At 39.6% G+C, this 23,338-nt stretch overlaps 1 protein-coding gene across 4 annotated transcripts in view; it reads left to right on the top strand.

The window, feature by feature from the left end:
• Positions 1–23,094, top strand: part of LRRC63 (leucine rich repeat containing 63) — a 41,942-nt gene extending 18,848 nt beyond the window's left edge. Inside the window, exons 5-11 of one of the 4 annotated variants that reach the window (XM_040448460.1) lie at positions 182–342; positions 9,963–10,061; positions 10,721–10,819; positions 11,112–11,248; positions 14,249–14,332; positions 17,300–17,539; positions 22,404–23,094. In XM_040448460.1, coding sequence (XP_040304394.1) covers positions 182–342; positions 9,963–10,061; positions 10,721–10,819; positions 11,112–11,248; positions 14,249–14,332; positions 17,300–17,539; positions 22,404–22,623 — 1,040 coding nt within the window. In that variant the 3' untranslated portion in view covers positions 22,624–23,094. The remainder of the gene's footprint in view (positions 1–181; positions 343–9,962; positions 10,062–10,720; positions 10,820–11,111; positions 11,249–14,248; positions 14,333–17,299; positions 17,540–22,403) is intronic. The other 3 variants (XM_040448462.1, XM_040448461.1, XM_040448463.1) reach the window with 3 other exon arrangements.
• Positions 23,095–23,338: the final 244 nt, after the last annotated feature.

The raw sequence follows: 23,338 nt of genomic DNA, 5'->3' as shown, positions 1-23,338 counted from the left end.
CAGTTTAGCAAATAGAACCAGCTGGGACTAGGTTAGTAAAGGCTCAGAGCACTCTCTCCCAGAGGATGTACACAGCTAACCTACTTACCATGATTCACTGTGGCTGTAATATAAATACCTCTTAACTTTCATTCTAAGTGCTAACGCATTTAGGTCTCATTTTTTTCTCCTGTTTATTTAGGTATCGTTAACATTAAACCTATAAAAAGAGAGGAATCACATGTGATACGGGGTGAAGGTTTTAAGACTATTAATGCAACACGATATGAAACAATAATAGCCATGACCAACCTAGCCATAATTAACTGTCAAATACATGGAAGAAATGCACTTAATCTTAAGGTATGCTACATCTTTTTAATGGCAATTTCTTTTTAAATCAACAATTATTCTTGCTCTAGGTTTCTTAACTTTGGTTAGTTTCCACGGTATTGAAGGGAGCCTTCCTGTTACAATAGAGATTTTCCAGGAACGCATGCAAATTTATCTCTAAACCTATGTCCTAGTTTGCCTTCATTCCAGTTTTGTAAAATGTTAAAAGCCAAAGAAATTATAGTGTATTTTAATTATATGGCGTGAGTAAAAAAAAAGTAAGATTCGGAATTATCATATTTTGAAGTTATGGGCAATCTTTGGCCCTTGTGCCACATCTAGCAACAGGCTAAATTTTCACTGAACACAAGCCTGGTGTGATGAACAGCGATAATAATAGTTGCCATTTATTAAGGACCCACTCTGTGCAAAGCAAATGTTACCCTTAAAGCTTACAATTCAGCCAAATAGGTATTATAATCAGCAGTTTACAGTTAGGAGCACTGAAGCCCAATGAAAATAACTCGTGAAAGACCAGCCAGCCAGCAAGCAGCAGAGCCTTAGGTTTGAAGTCAGAGCAATTTTACCTCAAGATCTAGGTTTCATTTAAAAATGTATTTTGAAATAAGTTCAAACTCATAGAAAACTTGCAAAAATGGGAAAAGCGACAAGAGAGTTTCTTGGGGAAGGTAGGGCATTCAAAAAGGCCTATGGATATTGGGGAATTTAGAAAGCTATGTGCATGGCCAGGGCAGGACGCATTCTAGAGAAGATCCCATGCAATCACTACCTTTTAATGGCCTGGCTAAGCATTGAAAGGGTGCCCTTGCATAGAGCCAATCTGAAAAGACTGGAAGAAATATTATTCTCTCTCTACTCCTGTCCTGTTGTACAAGGAAATCTCTCTCAAAACACTAACTGAACACTAGCCAACAGAGCAGAGATTTCAAACACAACACATGAAAAATTATAGACTTCACGAAAACAATTAAGAAAAATCACTAAACCAACAGCTACAGCCCACAGCAAGTAAAATTAAAAAAAAAAACATGAAAAGGGGGAGTAATATGATTTTTAGAGTTACCACATTATAATATGCAACTGTTCAGTTTTCAACAAAAGATATGGAATATGTGAAGAAACAAGAAATGTGGCCAGTCAGAGCAGAAATTAATAGAAACTGTTTCTGAGGAAGCACAGACATTTGACTTACTGGGGGGGGGGGGAACCTTTAAATCAACTATCTTAAGTATTCTGAAGTAGCTAAAAACAAAACAAACAAACAAAAAACAGAAGAATGATATGTGAGCAGAGATTTATCAATAAAGAGATAGAAATTACAAAGAAGAACCAAAAAGTAGTTATGGAACTGAAAAATACAATAAAAAGAAACCTTACTGGAAGCTTTGAATTGTAGGTTTGAGCAGGCACAAGAAAGAATGAGAGAACTGGAAGATAGGTCAATTGAAATAATCAAATATGATGAACAGAAAGAGGAAGAAGAAAGAGAAGGAGGAGAAAGAAGAAAGAAAAATGAACAGAGGCTAAGGGACCAGTCAGACACCACCAAGTGTACCAAGTAATGGAAGTCCTAGAAAAAGAAGAGAAAGAAACGGGCAGAAAGAACATTTGAAGACATAATGGCCAAAACCTCCCCAAATTGATTAAAGGTACAAATCTGTAGATCTCAGAAGCTTGACAAATTCCAAAAGGATAAACACAGACAGTTTCACATTGAAACACACTGTAATCCGTCAAAAGCTAGAGAAAATCTTGAGAACAGCAAGGGAGGAATGATTTGTCATGCATAAGGGATGCTCAAACTTAATAGCCAATTTGTCATCAGAAACCATGGAAGTCAGAAAGGAATGGGATGACATTTTTAAAGTGAAGAAAGAAAAGCAATCTCTCAACCAAGAATCCTATATCCAGCAAAACTATCTTTCAAAAACCAGATGACAAATTAAGATGTTCCAAGATAAACAAAAGCTGAGGGAGTTTGTTATTAGTACACCTGTCCTATATGAAATGCTGAAGAGAATTCTTTAGTCTGCAACGAAAAGTTATTAGGCAGGAACTCAAAACCTTAAAAAGAAATAAAATCTGGTAAAGGTAACCACATAGGTACATATAAAACCCAGCATTGTTCTATTTTTGATTTTCAACACTTCTTTTTATATCCTATGTTATTTAAAAGACAAATGCATAAAACAGTAATTATCAATATATGTTAATGGACACACAATGTAGAAAGATGTCATTTTTGATGACACAACAAGGACAGGGGTAGATGTGTATAGGAACAAAGATTTTTTTGTGCTGTTGAAGTTAACGTGGTATCAGTCCAAACTAGACTGTTATAAATTTAAGATGTCAACTATAATCTCCATGGTAACAACTATTAAGAAACTGTCTTAAAAATATACCACAAAAGAGAACAAGACAAGAATCAATATGGCAGATTGCAAAATAATTAAACACCAGTGAGGCAGTAATCAAATAACAACAATAAAAAACATTCTGGAAAAGGCAAAACTATGGAGATAGTAAAACTATCAGTGGTTGCCAGGGATGTTGGAGGAGGGAGGGAAGGTTGAATAGGAGGAGTACAAGGGATTTTCAGGGCTGTAAAATTATTTTATATGATACTGTGCTAATGGATTCATTTTGTTATACATTTGTCAAGACCCACAGACTATTCAACAAGAGGTTTGAACTCTAATGTAAATTACGGACTTGGGTTGATAATGATGTGTGCAATGTTGGTTCATTGATTATAACAAATACATCATACTGGTGTGTGAAACGTTGATGTTGGGGAAGACCAGGTGAATGTGTGTGGAAAGGTTATGTGGAGAAGAAAAATCTCAAATCAACAACCTAACTCTACACCTTGAAGAACCTGAACAAAAGAGAAAACTACACCCTAAACTAGCAGCAAGAAGGAAGTAAGAAAGATTGCAACAGAAATTAATGAAATAGTAGATAGAAAAGCAGTAGAGAGATGGGGCGCCTGGGTGGCTCAGTTGGTTGAGCGTCCAACTTCAGCTCAGGTCCTGATCTCATGGTTTGTGGGTTCGAGCCCCACATCAGGCTCTGTGCTGACAGCTCAGAGCGTGCAGCCTGCTTCAGATACCATCTCGGGCTCTCTCTGCCCCTCCCCCACTTGTGCTCTGTCTTTCTGTCTCTAAAATAAATAAACATTAAAAAGAAAAGAAAAGCAGCAGAGAGAATCAACAAAAAATATAGTTCTTTAAAAAGATCAATAAAATCAACAAATCTTTAGCTAAATGAAGAAAAAAAGAAAATACAAATAACTAAAACCAAAAATGAAAATGGAGACATTACTACTGACTTTACAGAAATAAAAGAGATTATAATAGAATACTATGAACAACTGTATGCCAACAAATTAAATATCTTAGATGAAAGGAAATATTTTTTAGAAAAACACAAATTACCAAAACTGACTCAACAACAAATAGAAATCTAAGTAAACCTATACTGAGTAAAGAGATTGAGTAAATAATCAAAACCTCCCAACAAAGAAAAGTCCAGGACCAGATGGCTTCATGGATGAATTCTGCTAAACGTTTAAAGAAAAATGAATACCTATACCTCTCAAACTCTTCCAGAAAATGAAAGAGGAGAGAACACCTCTAATAGTATTCTGAACCCAGTTCCACCATGGTGGGGGGGAGCAGTTGCCCCACACCACTACGCAATTCTCAGATACCAGCTGGGGGTCCTACAATTCAACTCAATTCTCACACTACCTAGAGATAACACCAGATTCCACAGGTAAAGTGCTCACTCCCACAAGATTGCCATTCAACTCAGGATGCCAATCACATGCCCTGGCTGTCACCTACACCTCTAACCAATTGGCTACAAATTAGAGGTTCCCACGACCCTCTCCTTGGGTTCAATTAATTTGCTAGAGTGGCTCACAGAACTCAGGAATCCCATTTACTTGCTAGATAACTGGTTTATTACAAAGGATATTAAATGATATGAATCAACAGTCAGATAAAGAGATACACAGGGCTAAGTATGGAAAAAGTATATGGAACTTCCATATCCTCTCCAGGCACCACTCTCCCCAAATCTCCATGTATTTACCAACCAGGATGCTCTCCAAACCCTGTCATTTTGGTTTTCTGGAGGCTTTATTACATAGGCATAATTGATTAAACCATTGACCTTTGGTGATTGAACTCAATCTTCCTCCCCTCTTCCCTCTCTGGAGGAGGGCAGTTGATGAGGCCAAAAATGCCAACCCTCTAATCACATGGTTGGTTCCCCTGGCAACCAGCCTCCATCCTTCAGGGCTTTCCACAAGCCGCCTCATTAACAGAAACCCAGTTGTAGAAAGGGGCTTGTCATGAATAACAAGACACCCATTTCATCTTTATGGCTCTGATGTGGTTTCAGGAATGGAGGACAAGGAATTAAATATAACAGAAGATGTTCCCATTGCTCTTATGACTCTAGAAACTTCAAAGATGTGGGAAGCTGTGAGCCAGGAACTTTGGAATGAAGACCAAATACACATATGAGAGATATATTTTGGTCATCTGAGTGAACAAATATATATTCTTTTAAACTAGAATATCATAATCTCTAACATATTCTATGCTGTCAATATAACCCAGATACCAAGGGAACAAAAGACACCACAAGAAAACCACAGACCAACACCCCTTATGAATATAGATAAAAATCCTCAGCAGAGCACCTGGCTGGCTCAGTCACTTAAGTGTCCAACTCTTGATTTCGGCTCAGGTCATGATCTCGTGGTTCTTGAGATCAAGCCTTGTCGGGCTACTCACGGACAGCACAGAGCCTGCTTGAGATTCTCTCTCTCCCTCTCTCTCTCTGCCCCTCTCCTGCAAAATACTAGCAAAGTATTCTCCTGGGTAAAATACTAGCAAGGTGATTAAAAAAAAATTAAAAGGATTATACATAATAACCAAGTGACATTTATTCTTGAAATAAAAGGGTGATTCAACATAAGAAAATCAATCAATATACATTCCTGCATAAGGGGAGAAAATACATAATCATCTCAATTGATGCAGAAAAGGTATTTGACAAAACTTGGTTCTTTAAAAAGAGGAATAAAATTTCTAAATCCATAATATGATTGGTTAAGGAAAAAGGAAAGAAAATTCTTAATATCAAAATCAAAATAGAAAAGGGGAAATCACCGCATGTCTCACAGACTTTAAAATAGAAAATAATAAAACACTACGAACATTTTCCCAGTGAGTGCCACGGCTATGATGAAATGGAACACTTCACTGGAAAACACAACTTGCTGAAACAGGTGTAATAAGAAATAGAACACCAGTACAGTTTCGTATCTGTAGAAAAATCTAATTAAAATTTTAATTAAGAGCCTTCACACAAAGAAAGTTCCAGGCCCATAGGACGTCCCCAGTGAGTCTACCAAACATGTAATGGAGATACAACCTGTTTACACCACCTTATTTTATGATGCCTGTATAACTCTTATACCAAAGCCACACAAGGACATTGTAAGAAAGAAAAATTATGGGCCACTGTTTTTCATAAATGTATGTGCAAAATTGCTCAAGAAAATATTAGGAATTCAAATCCTGCAATGTGAAAAGTTTTAAAACGAAGGACAATGTATCATGACTAAATGAAGCTTTTGCAAGAAACTCAAAGTTGTCTTGATATTTGAAAATCAATGTTATTCTCAACAATATCATCTCAATAGATGCAAAAACTTGACAACATTCAACACCCACTGAGGATGAAGGAAAACAAATATACCTCTAAGTAAACTGGAGTTGAAAGAAACCTTTCATAATTGTAAAGATCGTTCTAGCTGGTGCCGGGGCTGCCCTGGTGGGGTGGCTGGAGCTGAAGTGGGTATGGGCCCGGCGGGGGGCGGGAGGGCGCGGGGTGGGGGGGTCTCAGGGTTCTCCGTGCAGAGGACATATTGGCAGGACAGCTGAAGCTTAAGTGTGTGCAAGTCAGGTCGTCCTGGGACGCTCTGCACAGGGTCACCCTTGTGGGGTGGCTGGAGCCGATACAGGGTGCAAGCTGGGGGTTCCCTGGGGTGGTTTTCACGGGAGAGGCCCTGGTGGGATGCTGGGGCCAAAGCAGGCATGAGCCAGAAAGTCACAAAGCCCTCTGCACTAGGGGTGCCCTGACAAGCCATCTGGAGCTGACGTGGGGGCAGGCCTGGATTATTCTGGAGAGCTTTGCCCCCTTGTCACCTTGGCTTGATGGCTGAATCTGTAGCACTGACTGGGAGTGTCCCGGTGTGTGCCATCCTGGGGCCATCTTGGAGGGGTGACTAGAGCTGGTGTGGGCTAGGGAACGGGGGCTCGCTGAGACAGCACAGCGGCTATGGTGCCCAGACTCTGCTTCTTCCTGCACTGTGAAGGCAGCCGGGAAATGTTAAACGTGGTGTTCACCAGCCCCTCCGACCCAGAAAGAGTTCCAGCAGCCCCCCTCCATTTGGCAGCGTTCTAGGGCTAAATCTTTTCTATTCTAGCTGCTCCTTTAAACCGCGGCTTTTTTTCTGTGTCCCCGGGAGCCTGGGGCTGGTGTGAGCTAGGGGCCTGGGGCCGCCAGCCTGCTCCCCTCCGCGCTACAGAGGTGGAGGGGGAGCATCAACCATGGCGCTTACCAGCCCCACAAACCCAGAGAGAGTTCCAGAGCTCCAGCGGCTCTCCCGCGGTTTGCCAGGGTCCTTGTGCTGGTTCCTTTTTGTTCCAGTTGCTCGCTTAAACCCAGGCTTTGAGCAGATGAATCTGCTCCCGGTCCCTCAGTACTATCCCACTGCAGTGCGTGGAGGGCGCGGGTTGCCTTCCTCACAGTATTTCCATCTCCTTTGACATTCTCTACATGGTCTCTCTATCTTTTGTTGTGCAGAAGCTGTTCAGTCAGCCCTCGGTTCTTCTTCAGGAGGAATTGCTCTCTGAGTAGGTGTATGTAGATTGGGTGTGTGCATGGAGGAGGTGAGTTCAGGGACTTTCTACACTGCCACCTTGGACCAGAAGCTTCAAAAGCTCTTTATTTTAATCTGAGCTTCAATCTTATAGAGCTTTCCTGTTAACCTTTTCTCCTAAGGCTGTAGCCTTTCGGCCCTTTGATACCAAGTCGGAGGCCCCCCTCGTCTTTGGTAAGCCCTGAATTCCAGTTTTTATCTTTCTAGCCCTAATTAGGCTGGCTATGATTCTATTCAGCCTCTTGACCACAGCTTTTGATGAAGCAAATGACTTCGGGAGAAAAGTAGTGTTGAGCGTTGTGTTTACCTCCCTGAGATTCTCTCCTCTGTGGAAGTTTGGTTTATGAAATCCTAGCTACCCTTGGTAATTCCCTAAGCCTTTATTGTGTTGTGTTTGTTTACCCTGTCGGTTTCAGTGGGAAGGTTGTTTTGAAATAAGATTGTCAACCATTAGAAGTAAAAATATCAGATTATCTGGTTTTGAAGTGAATTACTTTGTTTTTTTTTTAAATCTTCTTTTTAAAATTTTTTTTATAGTTTATTTATTTTTGAGAGGGACAGAGACAGCATGAGTGGGGGAGGGACAGAGAAAGAGGGAGAGAGAGAGAATATCAAGCAGGCTCTGCACTGTCAGCACAGAGCCGGATATGGGGCTCAAACTCATGAACTGTGAGATTTGGACCTGAGCCCAGAGAAGAGCCAGACACTTCACCAACTGAGCCACTCAGGTGTCCCCGGAGCGAATTACTTTATAATTTTTTTTTTTTTTTTTTAGTTTTTATTTATGTTTGAGACAGAGAGAGACAGAGCATGAACGGGGGAGGGGAAGAGAGAGAGAGGGAGACACAGAATTGGAAGCAGGCTCCAGGCTCTGAGCCATCAGCCCAGAGCCCGACGCGGGGCTCGAACTCACGGACCGCGAGATCGTGACCTGAGCTGAAGTCAGACGCTTAACCGACTGAGCCACCCAGGCACCCCTGGAGTAAATTACTTTAAATGAGAGGTTGGTAAGCTTTTTCTGTAAAGGGCTGGATAGTAAAACGTTAGGCTTTGAGGGTTGCATGGTCTCTGTCACAAGTATTCAACTCTGTTCCATAGTTCAAAAGCAGCTATGTGCAATGCTTAAACTTATGGGCATGGCTATGTTCCAATAAAACTTTATTTAGAAAAAAACGGTTGGCAAAGTGTGGTTTGCTCATCCTTGCTTCAAATGGGAGAGAGAATGTAGCTTTTAAAGAGTTGGGTGGGGGCGCCTGGGTGGCTCAGTCGGTTAAGTGTCCGACTTCAGCTCAGGTCACGATCTCACGGTCCGTGAGTTCGAGCCCCGCGTCAGTCTCTGGGCTGATGGCTCAAAGCCTGGAGCCAGTTTCTGATTCTGTGTCTCCCTCTCTCTCTGCCCCTCCCCCGCTCATGCTCTGTCTCTCTGTGTCTCAAAAATAAATAAACTTTATAAAAAAAAAAAAAAAAGAGTTGGGTGAAGCTAGTCAAGAAAAAAAAATATTTCCACGGCTGTAAATATTATTTAAAAAAAATATTCGACTCCAGAGTAGAATCCAGAGTTCTGTGGGGGCGACACAGACGAATCAAACGTCATAATTCCTTATTTATTTCAGGGCCTTATTAAAAGAAATAGATCTTATATGAACAAAATTTACACAGAACAAGTGCACTGAATAGTATGATACAGACTCAGGGTCTAAGCACTTAAAGGTCGCTAGAGCCGTTCAGGAGATGGGGAAAGGCTCCACATTCTCAGCGCTATGTAGTTCTTCGAGACCCTTCCATGATAACCACAGCAAACAGGTTTGGGAGGTCGGTATTTATCACAGGTTGGTTAGGGAAGGCCTTTCTGGTCAGCGGCCTTGTGAGCTGACGGCTGACTATACGCAGGCCACTAATGAAGTGAGAAGACGTTCATGGGAGGAAACGGGGTAAGCACTTTCCAAGGCAGAAGGAAATGTAAAGGTGCTAATTGTTGGCGCAGTAAGTGGAGTGATTAGAGACTATGACAGACACGTTTCTACTACATAAGTGTACCCGCCAGTTCGGCAGAGAGGAGTGTCTAATGACAGGAAAAAAAGAATGCCTCCTTTTTGTCTATATACACGTTTACCGATAGTAATACTTTAATACAAGGTCAGTCTCGGGGCGCCCGGGGTGGCTCAGTCAGTTAAGCGTCCGACACTTGATTTTGGCAGGTCGTGGTCTCACAGTTGCGAGATCAAGCCCCTCCATGGGCCCTGTGCTGGGAATGGAGCCTGCTTGAGCTTCTCTCGCTCTCTCTCTCTGCCCCTCCCCAGCTTGTGCTTTCTCGGTAAAAAAATAAAAACGTAAACAAACAAACAAGTAAAATCTCAGTTCTGAAACCAGCACTTTCAACTTCAAGATTCTTTAGCCGTGAACCTTTTCATTCTTATACGCTACCTGGCGTAGCCTGATGCACTATGGCGACGTCTCCCTTCTCTACGAGCTGAGTAATGGAGTCCCTTGGTTCAGTCAGGTGACCATTAGTGAGTCTACGATCCTTAAGAAACAAATGTTTCCACTCTCCTGGAGCATTAAAGATATAGGGGGGCAGCAGGCGTGTCTTAGTCAGTTCCGGCTGCTTTGACAAAATGCCACAGACTGAACGACTTCAACAACGAATGTTCATTTCTCACAGTTCCGGCGGCTGGGAAGTCCAGCATTGAGGGGTCAGCTGACTCGCTTCCTGGTTCGAGGTCTCTTGCTCACAGCAGACTTCTTCCTGTATCCTCACATGGTAGAAAGAGAGAGCTCTGGTCCCCTTCTGTTCTTATAAGGGCACTAACCCCATTATAAGGGCTCCACCCTTAAGACCTCGTGGAACCCTAATTACCTCACACAGGCCTCATCTCTACATGGCATCACACTGAGGGTTGGGGCTTTCACGTGTGAATATGGCGGGAACACAAACATTTAGTTCATAACGGGACATAGTTTTCTTCATTCCGAGTTGGCATATTTCAGTAAGAAATTTTAGCTGTTAGATTAACAGCGAGACTAGAGAGAAATAGAAGTAGAAACATGACAAAATAAGCTAAAAGACATCATTGAATGTAAAATCTTTTTACTAACTTTTCAGCATGTAGTGGACACTCAAGCAATGTGTGCTTGTTATTAATGAAAATAATTCCTGTCACACATGTAACACTATACTTCTTACACACACGAATACTTAGCGGTGTTTCTATTTCGTTTCTATCCTTCACACAATTAAGAAATTATTATTATGACAGACTAAAATACATGAATGGAAGGTGAATAGAGGCTCGTTTGTGTGTTGTGAAAAACACCATCACTCAGGTTATGTGCTCGTTGTTTTGCTTGTTTTACTTTAGTATAAAATACTTTTGTGCCTTGTTAATGATTAACCTCTAATCTCTTGTCATTTTCTTTTAGGGTTTTTTTATTATGACTTGTCCAGACTTAACACCGTTGGCTTCCCAACTGATATATCTTAACTTATCCTTTAATGAGATCAGTTATTTTCCCACAGAAGTGAGTCCATTTTTATCATTGGTGTATATTGCAATAATTTCTTTTAATTTTAATTTTGATTTTGATATTACTGTCTTTTCAAGAATAATGTCTTATTAATAATAATTATAACCAAAAAATCGCCACTTATGATACCCCGGAAAAGAGTGAAAAAAGAGATAAATAATACAGCCAGTTAATGTTCTTTTGCTGATTCTACTATGGTAGTTCAAAGGGCTTACAAAATGTAACAAACAGAGACTTGTACACTTTATCATGCCACTCATATTTGTTTCTCTTTTCTGTTCCTCAGATATTTTGTCTTAAAAATTTACAACTACTCTTCCTGAGAAATAATCCTATCACAGAAATCCCTTCTGAAATCCAACAGCTTAAGTTCCTTAGAGTTTTCAGCATCGCCTTTAATTTGATCACTACCCTTCCACCTGGGTAAGGTCGGTAGCCTGAGATTATAAACACAGAAAAGAATTTACTATTTAGAAAGCAATCAATTTCCCGTTTGAAAGCAGCTGGCAACTTTTTAGCCATCGAATAATTCGCATTCTGTTCTGATTCACTGATTTGCTTCTTGTTATTGTGTTAAAAGGAATTTTACCAGCTACATAGATGTCAACTCTTACGGAGGCTAGAGCGTTCACCTACAGATCCATTATCTGAGTATAGATTAAAAGAATACATATCATATAAAGAGGCTCAAGTGAGAAATTTGCACCTATCCCTCGACAGCCTTTTTGGAAAGGACACTGTATGTGGCATTAGGAAATCTAGACTTTTAACTTCAAAATTGATAATGACCTGTTTTGTCTGGAGAAAGTCACTTAAGCTTCCTGGTCTCAATTTCCTAATCTGTAAACTAAGAAATTAGCTAGTATAATACCGAAGATTCTGTAATAGGAATGTTGATATTTGGGTATGAGAGAGATGGGTTTCCTCCCCCCTCCTCCTCCCCCACATATGGACAGGGAATTATTTAACCCCTAATGAAAATTTTAAACCAAAACCGTAACCAAACGCAAAACAAGATACTTCTTCGAGTCAGAGTTTAACAAATTGAACGTGGGTAAAGGGCAAAGGGACAGGGGCTCTTAAACAGTTGAACAACATTTTGTAAAGATTCTCACAGCAATTAAGGAACCGCATCAAAATTCATTTATAAGCTTGTTCACCTAGCATTGTTTGTAACTAACAATCTGACAAATTCTATATTCATAAACTGTATCACTATTCAGTCATTTAAAAGAACAAAAAGCATATAGAAGTTATACCATTTCTGTATAAAAATGTGTATATGCGCATCATACATTACACGTATATAAAAACATAAACACTAAGAAAGTAAGAATACTGCCTTGTGTATATTTTATTTCTGTTTAAATCATCTATATTTTTTAACAGTAACATAAATTGTATTTTCTCTGCCTTGATACTAGAAGCAGCTATTTCTCTAGGGAAACCCTGTTTCTTTTTTATTGAAAGATGGTGTTTAAAAACTGAGATCTGAGTGCTGGATGTCCCATTGCTATGGTGATGACATTGCTTCTAGACAGTCCCGGTGAACAGAGTTAAGTAATATATGTGTGTACACTAATCTGTGTGTACATATATACATATATATATACACACACATAACCCTGCATATGTATACACACACACACATATACACACACACACAAACTACATATATATATGTACATATAAAGACATATATATGTATGTGTATGTACCTATATATGCATCTAAATATAAACTTATATTTGATAATCTATAATTAGAATTCCAAGCTTTAATAACCATAACTGTCATTTAAACAAAACGTAGGGGCGCCTGGGTGGCTCATTCGGTTGGGCGTCTGACTTCGGCTCAGGTCATAGTCTCACCGTTTTGCATGAGTTTGATCCCCACGTCAGGCTCTGTGCTCACAGCTCAGAGCCTGGAGCCTGTTTCAGATTCTGTGTCCCCCTCTCTCTCTGCCCCTCTCCCACTCACACCACACTCTGTCTCTCAAAAGTAAATAAACATTAAAAAATTTTTTTAAATAAGCAAAATGCAAAAATTCTTTTTTTTAATGTTAATTTAGAGACAGAGAGAGAGGGAGAGAAAGACGGAGGGGGGCACATGTAGGGGAGGAGCAGACAGAGAGGGAGACACAGAATCTGAGCTGTCAGCACAGAGCCTGATGCGGGGCTCGAACTCACTATCCATGAGATCATGACCTGAGCCCAAGTCCTACCCTTAACTGACTGGGCCACCCAGGCGCCCAGGAATATAAAAATTCCTAAAGCAACTACAACTTGTTCGTAAGTAGAGGGTCAACATTATTCACTATTTAGAGATTAAGCAAATTAGTTTGGACTATTGCTTAACCATTGGTTACAGTCAAAAAGTTTTAAGGAGCTATTTCTCAATAATACTAGTGTTTCTAAAATAAAGCTGTATATATTTTATTAGATAACAGGTTCTGTATGTGTACTAGGGGAAGATTGACAGCACAGCACAAATTCCCTGAGTCCCAATTTTTTGTTGCTACGATTTTGCGTTGAGCTGCTTAGGGCATCTGTTGTAAAGCAAAAGCAGAGAGGAAAGTCTCGGCTCTGGAGGCACAAAGAACGGGGTTCTCATCCTAGCTATGCCCTTGCCGTTAGGCCCCCTACAGTTAGAGTTATGCCCTTGATCATACAACGTAAAGCTGTCATCAACTCTCTCAGGTTAAGTGTTTGAAGTCTTGTAACCACGGAAAGCCCTTTGATGGGTCTGTTTAGTTTTCTTGTAAAATAAAGATGATAAATCATTTCAAAAACCCAAAAGGTGTCTTCTTTTCCCCAAAGCCTTGAGATAGCATTTGTTCATGAAATACGTTTTCATTGTTTGTTTAAGGGGTAATGACATCACCAAAATGTCTCCTTTCCTTTTTTTTTTTTTTTTTTTTTTTTCCTCTTTCTTTCTTGGTTCTTGTCTTCTCCATCCCAAAGCCTACCTGGAGGGTCCTCACAGCCTCCGAAAAAGAACCGGCTCCACTAACACCCTGATTTCGGACCGCTGGCATCCCGGACTGTGAGAGTGTAAATGTCCCTTGCTCCACGCCACCTGGCTGTGGTCATTTGTTATGTCAGCCCTAGGAAACTAATACAGCAACCAAGGAAATAATATATCCGAGTGTGCTAGAAATTTCTCAGGTGGCTTTTTCTGCGTGGAGCTTTATCCACTCCAAACATTTCAAGGCAGTCTTAAAGGATAAATGGTTTATTTGAGGAACTTGGATTGTAATTACACTGCCTATAACGAAAAGAAGTCCATAAATTATAAGATCTTAGAAAAATACAGTTTCTCTAATACTTTTACCTCTTTACTCAAATATTTAATTCTTCATTCATGCCCAGTAATGACAAACATGTAGTCATTTTTAATTTCATTTTCTTTTTTCTATTTAAGGTTATTTTCTTTGGCCCATCTTGAGGAACTTGATATCTCCTACAATAGTGTTGCTTCTATCCCAAACAAAATCCAGAAACTCAGGTATTTGGGAAGTAGTAAGTACACACAGTCATATGCCCTATAAGGGTATATTTGGTAATGACTGTGTTGGAGAAAATTGAATTCTTTCATATATTGAATGGTCATAAAACATAATATGTGAAAGCATAAAGTTTACAAAAACAGAATTTGAATGATTGCTATTTTTAAGACATAACATTTTAAGACATAACATTTTCAGTGATTGTTTAAAAGCTGTCCTGATGGCTACATAATAGAATGACGAGAGAACCTTGTTCATTTTTCTGTGTGTGAACCTGTGTTCTTATCAGTCTTAACTTGTTTTGGGTAAGGATATACACATACATCATGGAATCTTAATAATACCAAGCTCTGTTTCTTTCTCACACTGATTTTTAAAAGTCTCTGAAGTTCATCTATGTCCTTCTAGGTCAGTGCCATCCTATTTTACTTACGACTTTAGAATAATTTTTAACAATTAATAGGGAGACTATTTTTCAATAATAATCTTTTAACTGTTCTCTTTAGGGGGTGTCTGGGTGGCTCTGCCGGTTAAGTGTCTGACTCTTGATTTCAGCTCGGGTCACGATCTTGCGATTCATGGGATTGAGCCCCGAGTTGGGCTCTGCACAGGGCAGAACCTGCTTGGGATTCTTTTCTCCCTCTCTCTCTCTCTCTCTTCCCCCTTCTCTCTCTCTCTCTCTCTCTCTCTCTCTCTCTCTCTCAGGATAAATAAACATTTTTTCAACGTATTTATTTATTTTTGGGACAGAGAGAGACAGAGCATGAACGGGGGAGGGGCAGAGAGAGAGGGAGACACAGAATCGGAAACAGGCTCCAGGCTCTGAGCCATCAGCCCAGAGCCTGACGCGGGGCTCGAACTCACGGACCGCGAGATCGTGACCTGGCTGAAGTCGGACGCTTAACCGACTGTGCCACCCAGGCGCCCCAATAAACATTTTTTAAAAAACCTATTCTCTTTATATCATGAGCTTTAAGATCATTTAATATAATTCCAAGCCCCTCCACCCCCAAAAAATATAAACACAAAATTGAAATTTCGATTGGAATTGTCTTGAGTTTATATATAAATTCTGAAGAATTTATATTTCTGATGTTACTAAATCTTTTCATCCTAAAACACAGCATAATGTTTCATTTGTTTAGATTTTGTTTTATGTCCTTTATAAGAATTTATGACCGGGGGCACCTGGTGGCTCAGTCAGTTAAGCATCTGACTTCAGGTTGGGTCATGATCTCACAGTTTGTGGGTTTGAGCCCCACGTCGGGCTCTGTGTTGACCGCTCAGAGCCTGGACCCTGCTTCAGATTCTGTGTCTCCCTCTCTCTGCCCCTCCCCTGCTCTCTCTCAAAAATAAATAAACATTAAAAAATTAAAAAAAAAATTATGACTCATTTCACATAAGTCCTTTATCTTTATTACTAACTTCCTCTAAGTATTCTATAATTGTGTTGCTATAATGAATGGAACATTTTCTCTAATTTTTATTTCTAGCTGACTATTGCCAGTACAGAATAGAGAAAAGCTATGTCCTTCTTTACATGAACTTAAAATCAAGTTATATAACTCAATTTATCTTCATTCTGGTTCAGTTTTACTGGATTTTCTTTGGCTTTCTAGGAGGATAGTCTTATCCTCAGTAAAGTGAGATGATTTTGTCTCTGCTTTTCTAATATTTGTACCAATCATTATATCCCATGTAACAATCTTTATATTTTAACAGGAGTATTCAACCTGTTCGCCTTTGTTAGGACTGATACATTTAAATTTTTGCCTTCCATTTTACTTTGTATTTACTATTTATTTACTTCTTCCTTTTCCTATTTGCCTTCTTTCTGTGTGTGTATGTGTGTGTGATTTTTCAAGATGCTACTTATTCTTTTTTTCTCCCTTATTAATTTTGAAACCCTACTGTACTTTCCCAGTCTATTAATGGCTCTCTTTTCCCCCCAAACACACGCAAACATTTTTCTTTACTATTTTAATACTATTTTTAAAAAATGTTTATCTATTTATTTTTGAAAGAGAGAAAGAGAGAGCAAGCAGGGGAGGGGCAAAGAGGGAGACAGAATCCCAAGCAGGCTCCGTGCTGTCAGCGCAGAGCCGGATGTGGGGCTCGAACCCACCAACCGTGAGATCATGGCCTGAGCCGAAATCAAGTCAGATGCTCAACTGGCTGAGCCACCCAGGCGCCCCCATCATGTTTTAGTATTGTCAGGAGTCAGAACTGGAGAGTTTGTGTGGACAAGAAACAAGGCTGCACATGAGCACATGAGACAGACTCCAGAGCTCCCAGCCTCTCGCTTCAAAAGTCGTCATTTCAACCTCTTCACTCCCAGCACGCTTGACAAGTTGGGCCAGCCTTTGATTTGTGTTTATGTGACCCTCATAAACAGATACTTTTCTGCCTGTCTCCAGCACTAATTAGAAAGGAGATGAGTGGCTGTAAAATACACCATCAAGACAAGTAGTATAAATGAGAAAATCAGTAAGGTTGGTTCTCTTTGAACAAAGAAATCAGGGCTATCAGAAGCAACGGACACAGTAAAAACCAGGGGGACTCGGGTGATGAAAAGTCTGTGTGCAACATAGCACATGATACATATGATCGTGTTAATTCCACCGTTTTGATGAGGTTTGGATGAGAAAATAGCTACTGGTGTTCAATTGCTCAACAAATATATATCCTTTCTTTGTATCATTATGCTATAGTATTTCTTTTTCCGTAATGACATGTTGCAAAGACCCAAAACATATGCTTTAACTCTTGCTATTCACACAAACGCACTTATTGGCATAACATACTGTTTCAATTGCTTTTTAATTCTCTGATTCTAAAGACGTTCTTAAACACTTGTATGTTATTGCTAAGTTTGATGCTAATTTTCCGGAACATTGGGACGGAATTTTATTTCAGTATTATGAGTTGCATAAACACCTTTTAAATTTGGTTTCCTTTATTTACAGATTACTTGAAAATCTGAATGTTAACGGGACCGATCTGACTGCTTTTCCACCTGCGATTTTGAAGCTTAACCTGAAAAAACTCCAGTTTGAGAACACTTTCACGCATCCTACTTTTTGGAAAGAGAATTCTTTAAATAGCCCCCCGTGTCTGACTCATCTTACTTCCTTGTTCTTCTTAAAAAGTAATCTAGACAAATATTACGATGAGATCCCAGTGGAAATTCAAGAGCTGCTAAAATGGTGAGCAAATGCTGAAGCCCTTTTAGGAAGAATACACCTTTAAGCCTTTAAAATGGTGGTCAATAGAGGCCAGGTGAGAGTTTTACCGTCAACACACACACACACCACACCACACCGTCGGGCATACATAAAATTCTTCGCATTTCTCCTTCTGGCTCTTCAGGCATGTGATGTCGTCTGAATTCAGCCCGTTTGCTAAAATCCTCAAGTCACTACTTAATTCCAGTGGGAGTTACACATTGCTGAGGGGTAGCTGGCAATGTCTCTACAGTCCATAGTCATAGGTCCTGTGAATTACTAAGGACATAGAAGTGGGTTCTTCCAAAAAAGGCTTCTTTAGTCCCAGGCACACTATGCAGGGAAATGCTTTATACTCTAGCTTCCTAGAGACCAGACGTATTTCGAGCAACTTCTCCTCAGTGATCCGTGGCCAGTGTGAGAATCATTGCCTAACCTCAGGATTTTTAAACCCCATCCACTGGCGGTCCACTCAGCTTATCTCTTATTTCCTTCAGATGGTATAAATCTGTTGTTACGCTCATCAGTGCGTATAGTACTGATTTAACAAACATTTGTTGTATGCCTAAGTAAAATTTCCCAGGAGTAGATAAATTACCAATATAGACTCCATAAAAGGCAGGAAGCCTAAACAGACTAGTAATCATCAAAGAAATTGAAGAAGGTGATTCTAAACTACCAGTAAAAAGGGACCAGCACCCAAAGTTTTCCATTTTAATGCATCAAGATGTCAGTGTTCATGAGATTTGAATGCACATGAAAAATTAAGAAATACCTCAAAAGATACAAAGTTTTATAAAGAAATAAAACCAAACTAGTGAGTGGTAACAGATGTGGTACAAAAAGATTTGAATTCACCACAAAGTAGGGAAGCTGAACCTGACATTCCTCAAATCTGTACCCAAGAGTGGGCTACGTGTCCCTGGGCAGTAAATACCTTTTTTCTAGCTAACCAAGCGTTTTTGAGAGAAACATCCTCAATTTAGACTTTGAAGACTCCGAAAAAATTAAGTTAAATTGAACATTATCTCACAGTTGAAAGAAATGTCCAAAAACGTGTGGAAATGAGCCATCAAGAGTTAAAGTCAGCAAAATCAGTCAACAGGTACAAGCCTCCAAGGATCCAAGATATTAGAACTTTACAGAATATGAAATACCTATTTTCAGTGTTTAAAGTAATAAAATATATTAATTTTAAAAATGGTTAAGAAATAAAAGACCATCGAATATGAGTGGGCACATATGAAAAAGAAATTTTATTTTCATTTATTAAAAAAATTTTTTTAATGTTTATTTTTGAGAGAGAGAGAGAGAGAGACAGAGTGTGAGTGGGCAAGGGGTAGAGAGAGAGAGAGGGAGACACAGAATCCGAAGCAGGCTCCAGGCTCTGAGCTGTCAACACAGCGCCCAACGTGGGGCTCAAACCCATGAACAGAACCGTGAGATCATGACCTGAGCCGAAGTCGACTGCTCAACTGACTGAGCCACCCAGGGGCCCCTATTTATTTATTTTTAAATGTTTATTTATTTTTGGGAGAGAGAGAGTCAGAGTGTGAGCAGGAGAGGGGCAGAGAGAGAGGGAGACACAGAATCTGAAGCAGGCTCCAGGCTCTGAGCCGTCAGCACAGAGCCCAATGCAAGGCTTGAACTCACGACCCATGAGATCATGACCTGAGCTGAAGTCGGATGCTTAACTGGCTGAGCCACCCAGGTGCCCCTGAAAAAGAAATTTTAAATGAAATGAAATTCTAGAAACTAAAAGTGTAACAGTTGAAATTAACTTGGTGCATGGGTTAAATAGACAACTATACAGACACGCAGAGGGATCTGAAGAGATTATTGTGTCTATGCAGACAGGAGGTAAAGAGATATTAATACGTACTCTAACACAGACGTAGAGTCCCAGAGAATTCTGTGTATTTTCAGAAGTAATGAAAGATGTGACCTCGGACGCTGAAAGCTCTATACGAGGGCAGTAACACACCTTATAGACACCAAAGACGAAGGCAAAGACTCAAAATCAGCGAGGGGGGAAAAAGGCACTTAGAATAAGAAGTCAACTGCTAGCAACAGCGGGACAATGACCGAAAACACGCTACTTTGCCCAGCACAACGAACTTGCAAGAACAAGGGAGAAAGAATGTCATTTCAGAGAAAATAAAACAGAGAATTGACTTCCTCTAGATTTTCACTAAAGGAACTTGCAAAGGGTGTGCATCAGGAGAAAGATGACTCCAGAAGCAAGCTCTGAGATGTAAGGAGGAATGGAGGGAAAGAGATTGGAGATATGTGGATAAACAAACATGGTCTCTAGAAGCCATGAAATAATAACAACAATGTCTATGGTGTGGTGTTGAAAAGAAGCTATAACTAAAACCAGATATCAAAAACAATTAGAGATGTAATATTTAAGTGATACTTTTTGTAAAGAAACGTAATGTACCTAGGAATATATCAAGTGAAATATGTGCAAAGCATTTACAGAGAGAAAACATCAAATGACAGAAAAATAAAGAAGTTTGAATCAAATGACAAAGATACATATTCAGGCATAATAAGATCCAACACCAAAAATACATCCGTTCTCCCCAAAAAGAAAGGTATGTTCAATGTAGTTCTGGTCAAAACTCCAACAGAATCTCCGAGAAACTTGATAAGCTGACTATAAAATGTGTATGGAAAAGCAGAGACTCCAAAATAGCCAAGGCAAGCCTGAAAAAGAAGACTAACATTAAGGGCCTCGTTGGTTTATATCTGGTCAGATATGAACAATGATTATAAAGTCAGAGAGAGTAATACAGCTGGTGTTACGTGCAACGAAAGATAAATTAACCAATGGAAGAGAATACATAGTCCAATTACGTCCTCGTGCGTGTGCAAAAGCTTGATGTCGGGCAAAATAGCACTGTGGATCAGTAGGGAAAGGAGAGATTTTTCAATAAGTGATACTGGGATATTTGGTCACCTACCAGGGGAAAAAAATGTATCATTAGATTCCTGCTATGTGTATGTCACTATCCTATGCAAAATCAGTTCCAGTTGGATTAATAATGTAAATGCGAAAAACAAAACTTCAAAGCCTTCGCAAGCAAGTATAGGAGACTAATATGTATAACTTCACGATAGGAAAACACGCCTTGAGCAAAACAAAAAATATAAACAGTAAAGCCAAGTTTCATAAATTTGACAAAAGTGTAATCTTTCCATGTAACATGACACCTATAAAACTAAGAGGCAAGCCATCAAGAAGATATTGCAATGCATACAGCTGTTGAAACATAGATGTATGTCTCCCACAAATCCGTAAGAAAAGATATAACCACTAAAAAGTGTATAAGTGATAGGAATATGCAATTCAGGGGGGATGATACATTGATAGCTGATAAACATGAAGAATGTTAAATCTTATTGGTAATCAAGGAACTGTGATATCACATAGCAACAATAGGTTTTTTATGGACCCGTTTAATCAAGATGAAGGAGATTGACACTAAATATTGGCTTTGGATGCCGCAAACTGCATTATCATGTACCATTCGTGGCACTGTAAGTTGGTCAAAGCTTTGTGGAAGGCATTTTGACAGTATCCTGCTTACCCCTTGAAAGAGAAATTTAAGGGGCGCCTGGGTGGCGCAGTCGGTTAAGTGTCCGACTTCAGCCAGGTCACGATCTCGCGGTCCGTGGGTTCGAGCCCCGCGTCAGGCTCTGGGCTGATGGCTCAGAGCCTGGAGCCTGTTTCCGATTCTGTGTCTCCCTCTCTCTCTGCCCCTCCCCCGTTCATGCTCTGTCTCTCTCTGTCCCAAAAATAAATAAACGTTGAAAAAAAAAAATTAAAAAAAAAAAAAAAAGAAATAGTAACATGTGAACACAAGTCAGGCATAGGGATGGTAATTGCAGCCTAAATGCGCATCAATAAAAAAGTGGTAAAATAAAATTACGGTGTATCCATGTTTTGGAATATTATGATGCTATTCATAATATGAAGCAAAACAAAATGTATTGCCATAAAAATTTGTCCAAGACATTCTGTTAACTCTTTTGAGATTTTATCCATATGTAAAATTTAACGTGTATCCATGTTTATATCAATTTTTTTTTATTTTTTAAATTTAAAATTGGTAAATCACACCGATGTCTACACCACCAAGAAAGTATGAGTGGCCCCTGATGATTCTCATCCACACCAAACTTTGTACTGGCAGACTTTTCCATTGTGCCCATCTGATGATTATGAAATGGTATCTGTAGTCCCTGATGGCTGATGAGGTTGAGAAGCTACATTTCTCAATGTGCTCTCGACATTCAAGTCTCTTCTTCTGTGAACAGTCTGTTCATGCAAATGGAATAAGCGGTTGATGTCTTTATTTTTTTTTTAACTGATTTGTGAGCATCTAAAAATACATGCAGACACAAGTCCTATACTAGGTTATGGTAGTCCCTTTATTTTTAAAATAATATATGTATTTTGAATTCTAAAAATAATACGTAGTTCTTACAGAAAATTTGAAAATTATGGAAAAACTTCATAAGGACATTTAAAATGTCCTGTGATCACACTGACCAAGAATAAGTACTGTTTTCTCTCTGTGTCTATCCTTAGAGTGTTTCCTTGCTATGCATCTATACTTTTTTGTTTTAGAAAACTAGGATTGTTTTGTATTCACACATCTATTTTTTAGCATTTAATTTTTACTTGTGTATGTTTTCGCTCTTTAATTAGATGCTAAGATCAATAACGATAAAGGCCCCATTTTAAACTACTTAGAGTCTTGCACAGCATCAGGCAAGATGTCTTTTCCTTAGTAGATATTTACTAAGTATTGACGTGATGTTTCCTCATTCGCAGCCCGTCTACATGTGAATGGTGTCACGGTCCCAAGTTTGGTGAAGGTTTTCGAGTCATCCGATCCTGTGATATTTTTGGAGCAACACAGCTTCCTGTTTTGTACCATGTCTGTTCTTCCTCCTGCTACAGAAAAGTAAAGGAAAGCAGTTTTATGTTAAAGAATGATCCCAGTAAAAGAAGAGCTCTAAATTCTGAGTTGATAAGTCATACAATGACTTAGGAGTCCCACTTTAAAAGCGATTAAAGTTTGTGTATATGGTAATTCCTGTCTTTGAGAGTACAGGTTTCTGTCTCCTGTGACGCCTCTTTGTAACCCCAGCTCCTTAAGGAACTTTGTGATTGTGAGGGAATTGTTGCAGAATAATTACTTTAGGAAGATTAGTAAAAGGTCTTTGGATTTCAATGAAGATCTAGAAAACTATTGCATGTTGGGCGTAAAATGAGAACTGACAGAATCCTTCGCAAAAAAAAAAACAATTTATCTTACAGCTGGCTTTTTTGGGCATCCATTCCAAGTGATAAGATAACATTTCAAGGTCAACCAGTGGCATTTGTGCCTCCTCTGGGTTCAAAGCCACGTACCCAAGTTCTCTTTGTGAATGCTGTTCGTGAATTTTTGTGGAAATCTGCCCAGTGCCAACCATCTCCATTGTGGATTGTTTTCGGTAATAAAAGATTTATTCCAGTCCTATATTTAGTTGTCTGAATTCATTACCCAGGCTTTTAGAACACTGGTACAATCTGTCAGTTATCCTGACCTTCATCTCATAAAGCTGGATTCCATAGGCCAGTGCTAGCACTCACCAGGCCTTCAAAGATAGCCTGGCAATTGGGGTGCCTGGGTGGCTCAGTTTGTTAAGCATCTGACTTCAGCTCAGGTCATGATCTCACGGTTCGTGGGTTCGAGCCCCACGTCGTGCTCTGGGCTGACAGCT

Source organism: Herpailurus yagouaroundi, unplaced genomic scaffold, assembly GCF_014898765.1.
Source record: "Herpailurus yagouaroundi ecotype Mexico unplaced genomic scaffold, PumYag 197, whole genome shotgun sequence".
Lineage (NCBI taxonomy): Eukaryota > Metazoa > Chordata > Mammalia > Carnivora > Felidae > Herpailurus > Herpailurus yagouaroundi.
The sequence above is the reverse complement of the archived record's forward strand: the minus strand, read 5'-3'. Positions and strand labels throughout refer to the sequence as shown.